The 16,829-nt window shown below is 41.9% G+C and overlaps 1 protein-coding gene across 2 annotated transcripts in view; it reads left to right on the top strand.

The window, feature by feature from the left end:
- SCAPER (S-phase cyclin A associated protein in the ER) overlaps window positions 1–16,829 on the top strand; it is a 218,932-nt gene that overhangs the window by 55,136 nt on the left and 146,967 nt on the right. Inside the window, exons 9-10 of one of the 2 annotated variants that reach the window (XM_066592259.1) lie at window positions 9,786–9,980; window positions 14,534–14,695. In XM_066592259.1, coding sequence (XP_066448356.1) covers window positions 9,786–9,980; window positions 14,534–14,695 — 357 coding nt within the window. Of the gene's footprint in view, window positions 1–9,785; window positions 9,999–14,533; window positions 14,696–16,829 lie in introns of both variants that reach the window. The other variant, XM_066592258.1, reaches the window with a different exon arrangement.

Raw genomic sequence — 16,829 nt, 5'->3', positions numbered from 1 at the left:
TCCCATATTAGTCCATTTATCCTTTCCTTCCTTGCTGGCTTGTAACTGTAAAAGTCTTTAGCATATCAAAGTCCAAATTTTGTCAATGTCCAAAGTTTTTACCACTGACTCATGCTGTCAGTATCTTTCTTCCACGGCTTGAGGGCCGCTGCCTTTTCTGTGCTGTTGGCGAGGGTGCCGTCTCTCGCTTCTCCAGGGTAGGAATTGGTGCGAACTCTCAACTTTGTCAGGTAGAAGTAGGCCCTTCTATGAGACTCTGCACCGCTGCACCATTCTCAATTGGTTGTCCTGCTAAGCTAAAAACTGTCTGGCCTTCCATATTGGGCCGTAATCATGAGCTATGCCAGATGCATACCAGGAGTCAGTGTAAATGGTTGCCGTCTTACCTCTCGCCACTCTACTCGCCTCAGTGAGGGCCTTCAGTTCCGCTTTTTGTGCTGAGACATGCGGATGCAGAGTTTCTGCTTCTAGGACATCTTGTGTGACCACTGCATATCCGATGTGGAGTCATCAAGCCTCAGCCTGGTACCATCTGCAAAAAGCTCAACATATGCATTATCAACAGAGGTTCCAGTAACTGTTTGCATACCTGCAGTTTCTTACTATATTAGTACTAAATAATCGTGCTGATGTTCTATTTCACATGGCTCGGAATCTTGTAGCACAAAATCATTTATTTCCTTTTTATCTTATTTCATTTATTCATTTATTTTTTTATTTTTTTTTAAACCCAATAGCTGATCTACAACACCTAGATCATCTATGACCCAGATCACCTATGCCTCCCCACTTTTGAACCAGAATACTCAATAAAAAAAAGAGTAATCGGTTCAAACTAGTAAAACGTTGAAAAAGGAAACCAAGAGGCACAAAAACAAGCACTTTGTAGGTCAAGGTGACATTGTATGCAGCGAAGTCTTAGCGAAAATCTCCTTAAAAATTTTTTTTTTCGTCAGGTCGCAGTTAGCCTTTTTTAACACAAGGGGGCGCCACACAAGTAAAATTTTACGTCACCAAGTGTAATAGTATTTCAGGGAATGTCCAGCGTTTAACTTTCACTCTCCTGTCGGAATATAATTATGGCTTCAGTGTAGACTGACACTAGAATATACAAAGACTTAAGGAAAAAAAACTAAAAAAATACGGATGAATTAACATCCTACTCTGGGCAATTTAGTCCCTCTTTCTCACATAAAAAGTAAAATTACTTAATCAAATTGCGTGAAAAAGTTTGCTGGGTGACTATAGGGAAATTATTCCATCTGTAGGAGCCTTCCGTAACATCATCTGTCTGAACATCCATTGGAGAAGCAGGCAGTGGAAAGCAGAGCCCCTGGGAACATGAGAGAGCGTCCCCTGTCATGTATTCCTGGCCTCTGTCCCCCATGCATCAACTCCAATCTTCCATGCACTATAAACCAGCTTAGTCATCTACTATGTCCCAAGCTGCATCTTCACAAAGGTTTATTTCCCTGAACTTATCACACATCCAAAGTGGCCACATTTTGGAGTGTAACAAAGTCCGGTCAAACAAAACCTTACTTCAGACAATCATGAGGTTAGCACTGAATACAGTGGCATTGGGGAATGTAGGCCTCCCAAGTGCAGCAAAATGGCCGCCAGAGGCAGAAAGGGGCGGGGCTACAAAATCTCCCAGGGGAGGCAAGATGGCTGCTAGAGGAGGAAGGGGCGGGGCTTAGTCCTATCCCGGATTGGAATGGCCGGAAGTAACATCACACACCCTGAAAGTGAGCACATGGGGGGAAGTAACTTCAGGGTGGGGGCAGGGCTCACCACATTTGCTGCAAAGTCACACTATGTGGGGTTTTAAACATTGCAAGTGCGGCCGCCATTACAGGGAGGGGCTGTAGTCAACACAAAAGCATTACATTGTTCATAAGCAATACACATCTCCCACTATACTTTCTCATCTTGAATCGCTTTCCTACATTATACCTCCTCCTAGCAATCTAAAAACACCTTTCTTTCTGCTTATCTGTCCATAACCTGACATTTCTTTCTGCAACTTTTCCTGATCCTTTTCTTTGTAAAACGTTTCTACATGTTTTGCATATTCCAAAACATCCTGCACTGATCCCGTATTCTATTCTGCCTGCTTATTATATCCCTCGTAAATCACAATGCACATTAATTCTATAAAACACAAGACAAAGGGAACAGAAGGGTTAATTGGGAAATGCTTTCAGTGGCTTAACTTCAGTCCACTCTCTTATCAGTAACCCTCCTCCAATAATAAACACTGCACATTCTTTAAATTAAACGGCTGAAACACACAAAGACTTATTATTTTCAATGACCAAGAGTTTCTGGAAGCTTCAGCCGTCACACCACGGCTATAATTCTCTGCGTATATACCTTTCCACATATGAGAACATAACACGCTCAATCATACATGTAAATATGCGTATCATAAATTTTCCTAACTTCACACTAGTTGCCTAGGAGTAAGTGTCTCTGGCGTGCTCCCTCAGACTTAAACAGCGAAGTCCGCCCTTCTGACACATTAACCCCCACAGAATTTATCTCTTGGTCTTGTATACACAATTTTTAACCGTCTCAGACATAATATACACAGCATACAAAATACCCCTTAGGCAGGTTAAAACGGTGGTCTTTTCCGAGTAGAAAGAACTATATTACCTGCCTTTCATTGATTTATCACTCTGGATCAGAAACAGGCAGATTAGCAGTCAGAAATCAGCTCACATCGGTAGATTTTACATAAAGCAATCTTACCGTGTTCTGTAGATTTTCGGGCCCTGAGTTCTGCGTGCTATCTGCCGATCTCTGTATTTTTCCAGAATGAAAGAAATCAAAATTTCTACTCGGGCCCACCCAGGGACGCCACTGATCTGGATTATGGTTTTCTCCAGCAGGTTTTATTGTAAAGCATAACACCTGCCCTTTAATGGGCGTGCAACAGATTACATCACTAACATATAGAATTCTCATTCGTCGGATCATATAGAATCCCCCCTCCTTCCTGCCCACCTTCTCTCAAGTCCAATGTATAAGCAAGTCTTTGTCTTACGTACTTTCAGTTTTGAGCACGTTTGTATCTCTTTGTTGAAGAAGATTCTGTGTGGGGGGATGGGAAAGGACTGGGAAAACACTCAAGATGAACACAAGCAATAACGTATAACACTGTGATTTAACTCTTTCCTTATGCAGCAGAGTTCCACATTAGGCTGAAGTCACAAAACACATATCTTTTCACCATGCCATTGTCCAGCAATTACTATAATGAAATTATGCAGTCATTAGCCTCTAAGAGTTAAAGTCACTACGGCTGCGTAACACATCTAGTTTAGTACAAATCAATAGACATTTTATACTGACTAATCATCATGTCTATCACAACCAGATTAGGGAAGAGGCAGGTGGTCAAAAGCAGGCACTGGGGTTTCCATTTGCATAGAAAAGCACATACTAAACGCTGAAGATCTTCATGCCCAAACTCCAAGGCATACACCTCTATTGACCCAAAAGCACAACAAAAGTCAGCTCCAGTATGCAAAAAAGCCATATAAATAAGCTACAGAAGTTTTGTGATTCTCTTGAGGGTGTTAAATAATTCTATGACTGCAGTTAGTCATGGCAGTTAGAGGCTTTCTGAAGGCCCCCGCGGCTGCCATTCATTTCTGCAGTTTACCAGTGCATTGGTAGGCACTTGTACTACTCTCTGGCCAAATTCCAGCTTATTCAAGCCATTTGTTAATAAGTTATTGGTTCCTAAACTGGTGGACAATTTGTCGTGACATTTACCAGCCAATTTGGGCCTTATTAGCTGCCAAACCAATGCTTAGGGAGCCCTGACTATAATTTTTTGCTTGCATCAAGAACAGTAGCAACACAACTGTGGATATTTTTACAAAACGAACTCTGCGAGGAAGGAGTGACTTCTATACAAATGGCTCTAGTGCCTCAGTCAAGCTATACTCCAAGCTGAAAATTAGAAGAACTTCATGCAGGTGGTGTATTAACATTCTGTAAAAATTTCAGCAAGACTGAAGGTCGTCGAGCAGGGACACTCTCCCAAATTAGGCCAGTTGACATGGCATGACCCAATACTGAAGTATTGCAGCATATGGTATAAGTGATCAAACAATTTCAAATTCAATTCCCCTAAAGAGACTTAAAAAAAAAAAAAGGGAAATGTTTTGAAAAATAAAAAACATTATAAGTTAAAAAAAAAACCTTTCCCCATATTTCTAACTACAAATCAATATTTGGTATCACTTCTCTAAAAGTCTGATTTATAAAAGTAGCGCATTATTTGTCCTGCGAGGTGAACATCATCAGAGAAACAAAATACACACCAGAATTGCACTTTTTTAGTCGTCATGTCTCCAAGATAAAATGTAATACAAAAGTGATCAAAAACCTGTATGCACTCCAAAATGGTACTAATAGAAACTATATGATTTCCTGCTTAAAAAAAAACAAAAAACGAGCCCTTACACAACTACATTGATGAAAAAATGTAAAAAACTTATGTCAAAAGATAGTATCTAAATATAATTTTTTTTTAGTTCTCCAAGATATTTTTTTTTTTTTAAGTAGTTACAGCAAAAAATTAATCTGTGTGTATCATCGTTGTAGTACTGACCCCTGGAATAAAGTTATCATGTCTTTTTTTTTTTTTGCTGCAGCGTTTACGCTGTAAGAACAAGACCCCCTCCGCCCCCAAAGCTGACAGAATGACATTTTTTTTTTCATTTCACTCTGAAATTTTTTTAAAATTTGTCAGTGCATTGTACGGTAAATTAAATAGTACCAATGAAAAATACAACTCGGCCAGCAAAAAAAACAAGCCTTGACGGAAAAATATAATTTTTTTGAAAACTAGAAGGAAAAAAATATTTGAAAAAACAAGGCCTACATCATTAAGCAGTTTAGAAAAATGTGGGGAAGGACAGATCATGTCAGCCTTTGGTGGTCATAACTACTGATATGAAGAATGTATTGTTTTGAGGTGCTAGGCAGCAGGCCTTCGCCTTGACAGTTAGGGAAACTATATTGTATAGTTAGTGGCCAGACAGCCTAGGATTTTCTCTTTTGCGATTTATGTGATTTCTTTATCTGTATGAGAATCAAACAGTTTTTTGTTTGCAAATAGCAGAAAGGTTGCATAGTTTTGATTGCAGCTATGTGTATTTGTATATACAGAGTGAGGCAAGGCTGAGCACACCTGTTTAAGTGGTATAATAATGAGAAAATTGACTTCTAATGTGTGAAAGTATTAACCGAGAGGGAGGCTGCATTTTTTTGTCGGTGGAGATGTTTTTGATGGCCATTTTGAATTCAGCTTAGGTTTTTCAAGTGAGAAGAGGGTAATTTAGTATGTCAATCTTTTTGATGATTTACTCAGAAACATACTAGAAGTCAGCTGAATTCAATATGATTGAGTTCAAAATGGCCGTTAAAAACATCTCCAACAACAAATGCAGGCTCCCTCCTAATTAATATATTCACACATTGTCAATTTTTTTCTATTATATAGTGTGTGTGGGTAGAATGTGGAAGTTGATATACTATTTCCTTATATTACATACTGCAAAGTACCAGAAAAAACAGGAAATCTCTTAATTTTAACAGTTGTTTTGTCAAGTTGTCAATCAGTTCAACCCATATTTTAAGGCACCGGTAATATCCATTTTATGGGGTTGTTTCAGCAGGGACGACCCATTTCAGCTGATCAAGGTCACTCATTTAATACCACATTTCACCTGCAGTACACATCACAGGAGGAATGAACAACTACTCCATTTGCTTCATAAATTGATTGTTTTTAGTTGGTGGGCATGCCGTGTTCCTCCAGAAGGTCTTCACTTAGAGAAGGAGTTGTCTACATGGAGCAACACCTATAAAGGGGTTGTGCCAAGTTATAGACTTCTCCTCTCTCCACAGGATAGGAGATAACTTTATGTTCAGTGGGTTTTTCGACCACTGGGCAATCTAGTGGTAGCATTGTCACCTTTGTATTCACAAGCACAGATATGAGACAAGGTTGGCTTAACCCCTTGAGTGGCACGCCCGGAAAAGTTCCGTGACGAGCTCCACTGCTCATAGCAACATAGCCCCGAAGATTTCCGGGCTATGTATCACTATGGGAGCTGCAGAGCACAATGCCACAAGCTGTGACAGTGTGCTCTGCCTGCACAGACCCACACAGAGCAGTGCAAGGGCTTTGAAAAACCAGCAGAAGATATTGCCGACATGTCGGCAATGTCCTGCTTTGTTTACAGGTTGCCATAGAGACCATCGGCTTGTGAGAAGCAAGCCGATGGTCTCTGTGGCAGGGAGAGCTGGTTGTTAGCTGTCAGAGGACAGCTAGGTACTAGCTTTTACAGCAGAGATCAGAGAAAACCTCCGATCTCTGCTGTGTTAACCCTTTACATGCTGCAGTCTATGTGACTATGTGTCTATGTGACTGCAGCATGTAAAGGGCTGTCACTGCAGCATGTAAAGGGCTGTCACCATCGGACCCCTGGAATGTGATCAGGGGTCCTGATGGGTCCCTGTGGAAGTCCCCTAAAGGGACAAAAAAAAAAATTTTTTTTTAAATTAAAAAAAAAAAAAGTAAAAAAATTATTAAATAAATTAAAAAAACACTTGTCTCCCTTTACTTTGTAAAAAATCAAAAATACAATCACACATGTGGTATCCGTGTGCGTCGTAATGACCCAGAGAAGGAAGTTAATACATTATTTAACCCCTTAATGACATGGCCCCTTTTTTCTTTTTTCCCCATTTCTTTTTTTCCTCCCCCCTGTTTAAAAAATCACAACTTGTCCCGCAAAAAACAAGCCCTTATATGGCCTAGTCAATGGAAAAATGAAAAAGTTATGGCTCTTGAGACGCAACTGCAAAACTAGTTGAAATTCAATGATTAGACCATTTTAAAAAACCTGCCCTGGTGGGCACGACAGGGTGGTAGGAAACCTGCCACTCAAGGGGTTAAATGAGTTTTACTAGTAGCATGAGCAATTGCTCTTCATTTATCAAAATTATTTATAGGCCACCTATTGGATGGCAGCATTCCTTCAAATCAAGTCTGTAAAACAATGATTGGGAATAGGAAACCAAGCCACTGTTTAGTGGGGCATTCCAGTGATTTAAAGGAGATGTCCCGCGCCGAAACGGGTTTTTTTTTTTTTTAAACCCCCCCCCCCCCCCCCCCGTTCGGCGCGAGACAACCCCGATGCAGGGGTTAAAAAAACCACCCGCACAGCGCTTACCTGAATCCCGGCGGTCCGGCGTCTTCATACTCACCTGCTGAAGATGGCCGCCGGGATCCTCTGTCTTCATGGACCGCAGGGCTTCTGTGCGGTCCATTGCCGATTCCAGCCTCCTGATTGGCTGGAATCGGCACGTGACGGGGCGGAGCTACACGGAGCTACACGGAGCCCCATAGAGAAGAGGAGAAGACCCGGACTGCGCAAGCGCGGCTAATTTGGCCATCGGAGGGCGAAAATTAGTCGGCACCATGGAGACGAGGACGCCAGCAACGGAGCAGGTAAGTATAAAACTTTTTATAACTTCTGTATGGCTCATAATTAATGCACAATGTACATTACAAAGTGCATTATTATGGCCATGCAGAAGTGTATAGACCCACTTGCTGCCTCGGGACAACCCCTTTAAAGGGAAAGTTATATTCTTCACAAGGCGATGATATGAAATTTTGCAATATAAAGTTCTGACATTTTTTTTACAATGCTGCAGAGACATGGCTTTACCTGTGGCCTTCTCCCTTCCTGCGTAGTTCTCCATCAGGACTAATTGGTTATGACCTGTATTTCCCATTGTTTTACTGGTCAGGCATGCTCAGTGCCTTCAATGTCTGTAATGACTTCACAGTTTGTACAGGTGTGATTGCGCACTCATCAGTAACTGGCAATGAGGCATTGTGGCAGATGGAGTTTTTACACTCTCCGACACCCATTTTAAATAACAATGTGGAAATCTGAAGCTGGCTGGAAAGTAGCGGTGGCGCAGGTCAGCAAAAAAAGGTACTAAAGTTCAGTTTGCTGATTGGAATGTTTGGAATAATGGAAATAAATGGAAAGATTAGGGAAGTTTTGCCCAGTTTCTGGAATACCCCTTTAAGGACCACATATTAAGGGGAAAAGCCTACTGCACAATGTTCAATGTCCAATAAATGACAAAAAATACAGCAGACTCCTAGATATAAACCCACCTTGAGGGGAGTGCTCCCATGGTCTCTTTCCACTCCTCTCCTCAGTGCTTGATGGCTGCCATATATACATCCAGATACACAGCAGCAAATGAGAGAATAGGGGGACCTCTCGCATTTTGTTACGCTTCGATATTTTTTGTATGATTTGGCCTAATAGTGCAGTGTACTTAGTCCCCATAATATGCTGCCCTTTCCGTTGCATAGACTGTAATAGGGCACAGACTTAGGAGCAGGTGGACCCTACTGTACCTTCCCGTTTTTTTCTGGTTCCAGCGACGTGCTCCAATCCATGCCGAATAATGGAGGTATGCTACCATAAAAGCATTTCTGACATACCGCACTCGATGTAACTCACACATATAATGCCTTCTGTGGCTCCAAAATCACTGAGGACATGCAATAGAAAAGCATTTTTTTCCGCACAGGAGCGGAAATCAATCGCAGCACGCTCTATTCCTAGGCAGATTCCACACGGACGGATTCCATTGAAGTCAATGGAAGCCGGTTGACCCATGGCCCTTCCGCAGTCATTATTGTGGAAAGTTTGTGGGATCCACGTCATCACCTAAGGATGGCACGGCCTTATCTGTACTGCACATTTGCATCGACGCGCCCGCCGGCAAATCCGTATTACAGATAAGAAGCCTGTGGACAGGTATTTGGGGGTCACCGGCCGAGCACAGGGGCGGATTCTTCTGTGGGATCCCGCATGCGGAATCCGTCTGCACATTTTTGTAAATATTGCTTATCCTTTCAACAATACTACGAAGACCTCACATTAAAGCGTTATCTCATGATTGTTTCTGCCAAAAACGAGGTATATACACAGGAAGACTATTGATAGTTTTTAGTAATTTTGTATTTGCCAAACTTGCACTCATTCACCTATTTTCAGTCCTCCAAAGGCTACTTGCATTGTGCAGCTGTGTCCACGTTGGCAGGTGGGCTTACAGTTTATCAACATGTGACTGCAATTCAGAGCAGCCTGGTACATAGTCCCAGGTCCACAGACAAAGGGCAGGACTGTTCTAGTGTACTCGGAAGCAAGCTATGTTTCCATGCACTTACAGTCTGCCCTGCTTGTGTGCCTTGTGCTGCCCAGAGCTGACCATGTAATCTGGGCACTCTAATGTACTGGGGCAGTCTGGTGGTATCACGTCTAGATGAGGTGCTTGTGTCCTCGCACAACAGAGCTCAAAGAGGATAACGTCTATTCTAGGCAGGAAAATAATGCAGGATTGAGCAATTGTTTATTAATACAATATAGTTAACCATTTTTTCATCTACCTATTTACTGTACATTTAGATGCTATCTCAGCCGTGACACTACCCCTTTAAGTTCCATGAAAATCAATTTGCCAGTATTTATTCTCTTATATTAGTATGCAATAAGTAGATTTCATGTTCTCCGGATCGTAATTGTAAAAGGCTGCCAAGAGAAAACAAGGGGAACAAGTTAGCATAACATGGGGATTTGTGTATTGGATAGGGGAATCTATGAAGATTTGAATAATTTAGTAACAGTGTTGACTTTGTACTACTGTGTCATTTTTCTCTGTAGTTTACTGTCCACAAGGCTTTAGAAGAGTTAAAGAGCACAGGAAAATTTGCACCGCAAACCACCCCTTCCCTGCCCTGTCTGGACATCCCTGTTGTGTTTCTGGACCCTTTATCAAAGATGCGAAAGTCTGAGGTCACTTGCAGCATAGACCCTGCGGGGCGAAGGAGGAGCAGTAGTGATCTGGACCTTTCAAACGTGAGTGCTGGAAAATTGGTAAGGACATTTCACCTTTTTTGTTCCTTTTAAAGCCAAATCTTTTTCTCTCGCTATTCTTTGTCATGCTGTAGCTGTGTGGGGTGAATCCTGAAAAACACAATGCATTCAATAAAAAAGTCTGATTGGGAGAAAAAGCAGTGATGAGATGCAGATGATCATAGAGGAAGGGCAACTCTTATCCATTACATTACTACAGAGTTTGTAGTATTTTATACTATGAAGGCCGCTGTCACGCTGCATTAGGGTCAGTTCAGGGTTTCCGTCTCTTTTTTGGAGGAACTGAAAAAGAAATGAAAACATTGGATCTGTTTTTTCCTTATTGATTTAATTTGAGTTCCAAATAAAGGAAAGCAAACGGAAAGACTTCTCTTTTCTTCCGTTCTGTCAGCTTTCCGTTTTGTTGAGGGGAAAATGTCCAAAAAACGAAAACCTGATGGAATGAAAGCAAACTGAAGCCTTTCCATTTGCTTTCCACATTTTTGAAGCCCCATTGAAATCAATGGGGTAAAAACGGATCCGTTTTATTTCAGTTTTTTGTCTGCCAAGAACGGAGAGTCAAAAACCCTGAACCGACCCTGAGGCCACATGTCCACAGGCGGATTTGATTTGCGGAATCCGTGATCAGCTCCCGTGTGGAAGATCCGCACTTCAAGTTGTCCATAGGAAAGCATGGAGCGTCCGCACCTCCATTCACACATGCAGTTTTGTTTTGTGCGGAAAAGAAATCGCAGCATACTCCGTTTTACCGCGGATTCCATGTGAATGGGCTCCATTGATCTCTATGGAAGCAAGCGATCCGCAGTGCATTCGCAATTTAATTGCGGATGCATTGCGGATTTGTAGGAGGAGAACTCTCTGCTTGCTTGGAGACCAAGCGGGGAGGTGGGGAGTAGGGGTAAAACAGGCTTTTTGGGCTTCGATTTTTTTTTTCTGCACGGACGATCCGCAGTGCATCCACGATTGCTGGCAAGCATTTATAATTAATTTCCGCACTGACTCGCAGGTCTTACGCTGCGGAAATTCGTGTGCGCTGTGGACATGAGGCCTAACAGGTGTGACAGCTACCTTGTACAACTACAGGAGAGCAACTTTTGGAAAGCCACAAGCACTATATTTATGGCTCAGGTTTGGTATCTTTTTGCCTTGGGGGACCGGTCACTGCCATAAGTGACTCCTCTAATGTGTTTTGTGTGGCCAGCTTCAGTCTTCGGAAACTCACCAGGTCGCCAAAACAAGTAGTACCCTTGGATATGCCTAGTTCTGCACTCTCATATGTGTGCCTTATGTTCGGAATCCAATAGAAATACTGCCAGATGGTACAGTGAAAGGTGAACATTACGATTGGATTGATTTGTGAGTTTGACTTTGCAGTAAGTGAATGAAAGATATTTTGGCTGATGGTGTATTTGATGAATAGGTTCCTCTCCCAAGGGGAGAATGGGGATTTCTGACTAGATTATGTGACCTAACATTGTCTTTTTCTCATCTGTCAAAATGTTTCTTCCCGTGGTGTACTTGTTCAGAACAGGTAAATTCTTCTCCTCATTGTAGTTACAGATCTTTAAAAAGAAAGGTTAAAAGATGAACCCAATAACTTTTTCTTGTTTTTGGTACATTGTGTCATTGTGTGTAACTTTTTGCTTTTCTTCATTCTTACCTTATGCTAATGCATGTGTCCTAGTGTCCCAGTTTTCTGAGCAGTACGTTTATAAAGAGAATCTTATTAGTTAGTAATATTGGTTTAATGAGTACTTTACTCTGAATGTCCACTTTATTAGACACCCCCCATCTAGCATGGTGGACCTCCTTCAGAACTGCAGCAATTCATCGTGGCTGTCATCCACTGGTTGACAGCTAACAGGAAGGGTTCATCAATACATGCTGCTCTCACTAGCAAAGCCAGACTCCCACTTACACTGATGAAGGGCAAATACCCTGAAACAGCTGTCTGTACATGGAGTCTGGCTTTGCTTTTAATTTCCACTCATTATTAGAAGGCTTGTATAAAGAGTCTCACTTTGGCTTGAAGGAATGCTGCCTTCCAATAGGTGGCACTGTGGAGGTATTTTTCCATCTCCCTTATTTGCATATTACCCAGAGGAGCAGGAATGGCCTTTTGAGTCTCCTCACTCACTGTTTAGGTGCTCTCCCTAAGAAGAAAATATAGTGTTTTTGACCTCCATCCCAGGCCTCTCACTAGCAAAGCCAGACTCCTACTGTACAGTGATGAAGGGCAAATACCCTGAAACAGCTGTCTGTACATGGAGTCTGGCTTTGCTTTTAATTCCCAGTCATTGTTACAAGGCTTGTATAAAGAGTCTAACTTTGGCTTGAAGGAATGCTGTCTTCCAATAGGTGGCACTGTGGAGGTATTATTCCATCTCCCTTAGGGCGGACACCCACTTGCATTTTTTTCTCCACTTCGCTGCAAGAGCAAGTGAAAACTCTCGCCTCGCAGTGCGAGAAAAAAAAACGGGATGACGCCGGGATATCACCAGTCCCTTCAATGGTGCCAGCGGCAGCAGCGCTAGCCGCATTGAAAAGATATGGAGAATACCGCGGACTTCCCCGCTGTGGCAGAAGTGCAGCATGCTATCCCATTGCTTTCAATGGGATCGGCTCTACTGCCGGTCCCATTGAAAGCAGTGGTTTTTGGCAAACCCTGCAGTATGATTTTCGGGGAAGGGCTTGAAATATAAGCCCTTTCCTGAAAATCATCAATAAGTGGTAAAAAAAATTACTCACCTCTCCGCCGCTCAGACGCGTCCTCCGGCTGACTCCCCGACACTGCTGTCCAGCACTTTCAGCAGGCGGGGATTTAAAAATAGAACTATCTCAGCTATTCATGAATGAATAGCTAAGCACTATCTGTAATTGGCTGAGCACTCAGCCACTAGCTAAGCACTAGCTGTTATTGGCTGAGCGCTCAGCCAATCAGCAGAGCCTTTTCAGGAGGCAGGGATTTTTAAATCTCCGCCTGCTGAAAGTGCTGGGTAGCAGTGTCAAGGAGCCAGCCAGAGGACGCGTGTGAGCGTCGGAGAGGTGAGTAATTTTTTTAAAACTTTTTTTTACCACTTATTGATGATTTTTCAGGGAAGGGCTTATATTTCAAGCCCTTCCCCGAAAATCGTACTGCAGGGTTTGACAAAAACCACTGCTTTCAATGGGACCGGCAGCAGCGCAGATCCCATTGAAAGCAATGGGATAACATGCTGCACTTCTGCCACAGCTGTCACAGCTGTGGCAGAAGTCCGCGGTATTCTCCATATCTTTTCAATGGGGCTAGCGCTGCTGCCGCTGGCCCCATTGAAAAGGCTGGCGATATCCCGGTCTCATTCCGGTGGCTTTCTTGCGCTGCCAGGCGACTGTTTTCACTTGCTCTCGCAGCGCAAGATAAAAAATATCGCTAGTGGGTGTCAGCCCGTATTTGCAGCTTTTTAAAATAAGACTCTGTTTACTTTTACTTGCAATGAATGTCAGTTATGACTGGCATTTAGTCACGCCCTATATGCACTTGTTAATAGGAAGTCAGTGTTTCAACTTTGTACGGTTGTCTTCCCCCTCCCCCCCCCCCAAAAAAAAACATTCTCTGAGAAATCTTTAGCATTTTCTTAATAATTGTGTTAGAATTCTTTGAAATATAAAGGTTTGTAACGATTCATAAACCAACTCTGAATAAGGTTTCTTCCGTTGTGTGTTTTAGTAGGCAAGCAACCCATTGTATAGCGCAACAACTGCATGAATGTCATGTAGCATGTGTGGCTGCTGGTCATTATGCCCCCGCATGTGCTGTAGATATTTGCTTGTAGGTCATATGAATTTTTGCAGAGATTTTCTGTTGCATCCTATTTACAGAAACCATATCTATGCTGTCTTTGCAGTTTACATGTGACAGTATGATGGCTCTAGTCCTATGTGTACAGTGCAGGAGCCGTTAGATGATGTGATGTGAAGTCACTATGGACGACCTCTCACTAAAGATGCATTGTATTGTGATGATCTACTTATATAAAGGAAAAATATAGGCATATATTTTCAAAGTGGATCATGATACACAAGATACTTACAGAGGTTGTCCGCTTCTAGCTGTTTTACTGTAGGAAGCAGATAGCGCCGTACATTGTGCAGTGGTCGGATTGGTATTGCAGGCTGAGTGCCATTCACTTCTGCAGTACCAACCTGGGCCACTGTGCAATGTAAAGAACTGCTTGCTTCCTAGAAGTGGGACAATCCCTTTAAGAGCTATCTCTTTTGCTGATTTAAATAGCTTCCTGCATTAGCTGTGATGTTTCTATTATGCAAATTGAATGAAGAAAAGAAATCTTTGTTTCATCAAGATTATGCTCACAGCAGGATGCTGGCATTACCAGTGGAGATCATGATGAAATCCAAATACTGGTACCACCATAGTTGAGGGGGTCAAATCGTTGCTTGCAGATGTCTCTTAAGGGTGAATGACTATTGTATTACTTGCATTTCTTTACGATGGTCCTGATTTCTTTCACTGTTTGTGCTATTATTTTTGCTTATAGTCTATGGCGGAGGTTCTCGCAAAGAAGGAAGAACTTGCTGATCGTCTGGAGAAAGCCAATGAAGAGGCCATAGCCAGTGCTATAGCAGAAGAAGAGCAATTAACCAGAGAGATTGAAGCGGAAGAAAATGACATTGAAATAGACAATGAAAGCGAGTTCTCGGTGCGTTCTGCTTTGTAGTCACTTTGATATACTGTTGTGGGAATAGTCTATATCTCCAATGCATATTCCACTGTTTTGTGTTGCTGTATAACACTGTATAGAGACACTCGGGGAATTGCATTTGTGGGATACGTTGAATCGTTTAGTGAAAACAAATATTGGCTATTAATGGCTATTATTTGGATGTATTGGATGTAACAAAAATGCACATTTCTCAATGAGATTTCTGTTAATAGAGCATCATCGTCTCTGAGGCCTCTGTGTGTGCCTGTACAAGCAGAATATAGGCTGTCCCTAATAGCTGCCTGCATTCTTCAACAGCCCTGCAAGCTTTTCTTATTAATCAGATTGCTCCTGCTTTTATAAAGAGTGATTCATATAACATTTATAGTACAGAACTACAGTTTTATATTGTGCTGTTCTCTGAAAATGTATTTGCCCCTTCCAAGTGTTCCTTATTATTGCATATTTATAACCCTGAGTGATTTCTGGTCTTTGAACAGCATGTTATGTTTCTGAATTATAGAAATGTGCTAAAAATTCAACAGTGTAAAAGACTGATAGCAAATTATAGCAAGTGTTTTGTTGCTGCTGGTTATTAAAGTTAACTGCACTTTTGAAAACTTTTGACATGTCATAAGAACACGTGAAAAGTTTTGATTGCTGGGGGTCCAGGTGCCAAGACCGCCATGATCACTAGAGCAAAGCAGCTGCAGCGCTCGCCCATGTACTGTCACAGCTCGCTAGCTATAGACTTTGTGTTGAGCCCATCTTCAACAAGCACTGCAGCTGCTTTGATCTAGCGATTGGTAGTGGTCTTAGCACCCGTACCCCCAGTGATCAAAACTTTTAGATGCCCTTATGACATGTCAATATTTTTTCAAAAGCACAGTTACACTTTAAATGAGTTGGCTGCTACTTTCTCACATAGGAGATAAGGGTAATAGATCACTTTGCTCCTTAAAGGGGCCATCCCATGATTAAATATTTGTTTATACTAGTAGATTACCCTAAACAACAAGTTTATAACTGGATTTATTAAAAAAAAAAAAAAGCTCCTGCGTCTAGATATTGCTTTTATTTGCTCGTTACAGTGCCCCCTAGTGTTCTTATCACTCCCTCACAGTCCACCTAATGAGAAAATACTTTGTTTAGTGGTGTGATTCGTATTGATTGACCTACACAATGAGAAGACTCCCTCTGTCACCTGTGTACAAGAGGGTCCCGGTGATGGGGTTGTATTACTGATTATGTGTGACCACCATCTCTGCCGCATGAGGTGCACGTTCTAAGAGGGAATCGAAAGAACAGCAGAGGGCGCCAACACAAGTATGGAGCACAACAGCAATATCTAGACACAAGAGAATTGTTTTAAATGATTCTAACTTCAAAATAGTTACATTTTGGTGATTTGACAGAGTAAATTAATATCTATATGTGAGACAACCCATTTAAATCCATGCAAGTATAACTGAAAGGAATGTGTTTCCTCAGGTTCATATAAATATGATTTGTCTTTATAGATCAGAAACTGATTTCAATCAATGTTTTCACAGCTCTATATTACTGTATTAGTACTATTCCTGATATCAAAGTGAACCACAATCTAATACCTTATTTAGGGAATGAGGTCTGCTAGGATCCATTAGAAGCACATCCAGAATATCTTTATAAACCGTAGCCTTGGAGCTCTGGTGTGGGCTGAGCCTTAGTTCACAAGACATCAATCTCCTGTTTTAGTAATATTATGTTCCCTTGAAGACTTTATATATTGTAAATATGCACATAGGTTTAATTAGCAATTATAATTGTAGTCAAATAGGAGTATGTTCCCATGCTAATTGCCCACAATATAGCGAATGCACGCTTGATGCATAGGCTGTGGGAATGTACTGTTTTGGGCGCCTATTGGAGGGGAGTATTACATCTTATAACGGAGGTCTATGGGGTCTCCTTGGCTGCCGAGCCCAAAGTGTGTCTGTTGGGTATGATAACCCTAGACTTGGAAGATAGACTGCGAAGTATAGCTATGTCCCATATCCTATACCAAGCAAGAAAACTGATAACTAGAGTTGAGCGAACGTACTCTGCCGAGCTTGATGCTCGTTCGAGTATTAGTGTACTCGATGGTGCT

This window comes from Eleutherodactylus coqui, chromosome 2 (assembly GCF_035609145.1).
Source record: "Eleutherodactylus coqui strain aEleCoq1 chromosome 2, aEleCoq1.hap1, whole genome shotgun sequence".
NCBI classification, from domain to species: domain Eukaryota; kingdom Metazoa; phylum Chordata; class Amphibia; order Anura; family Eleutherodactylidae; genus Eleutherodactylus; species Eleutherodactylus coqui.
This window is presented reverse-complemented; position numbering and strand designations above follow the sequence as displayed.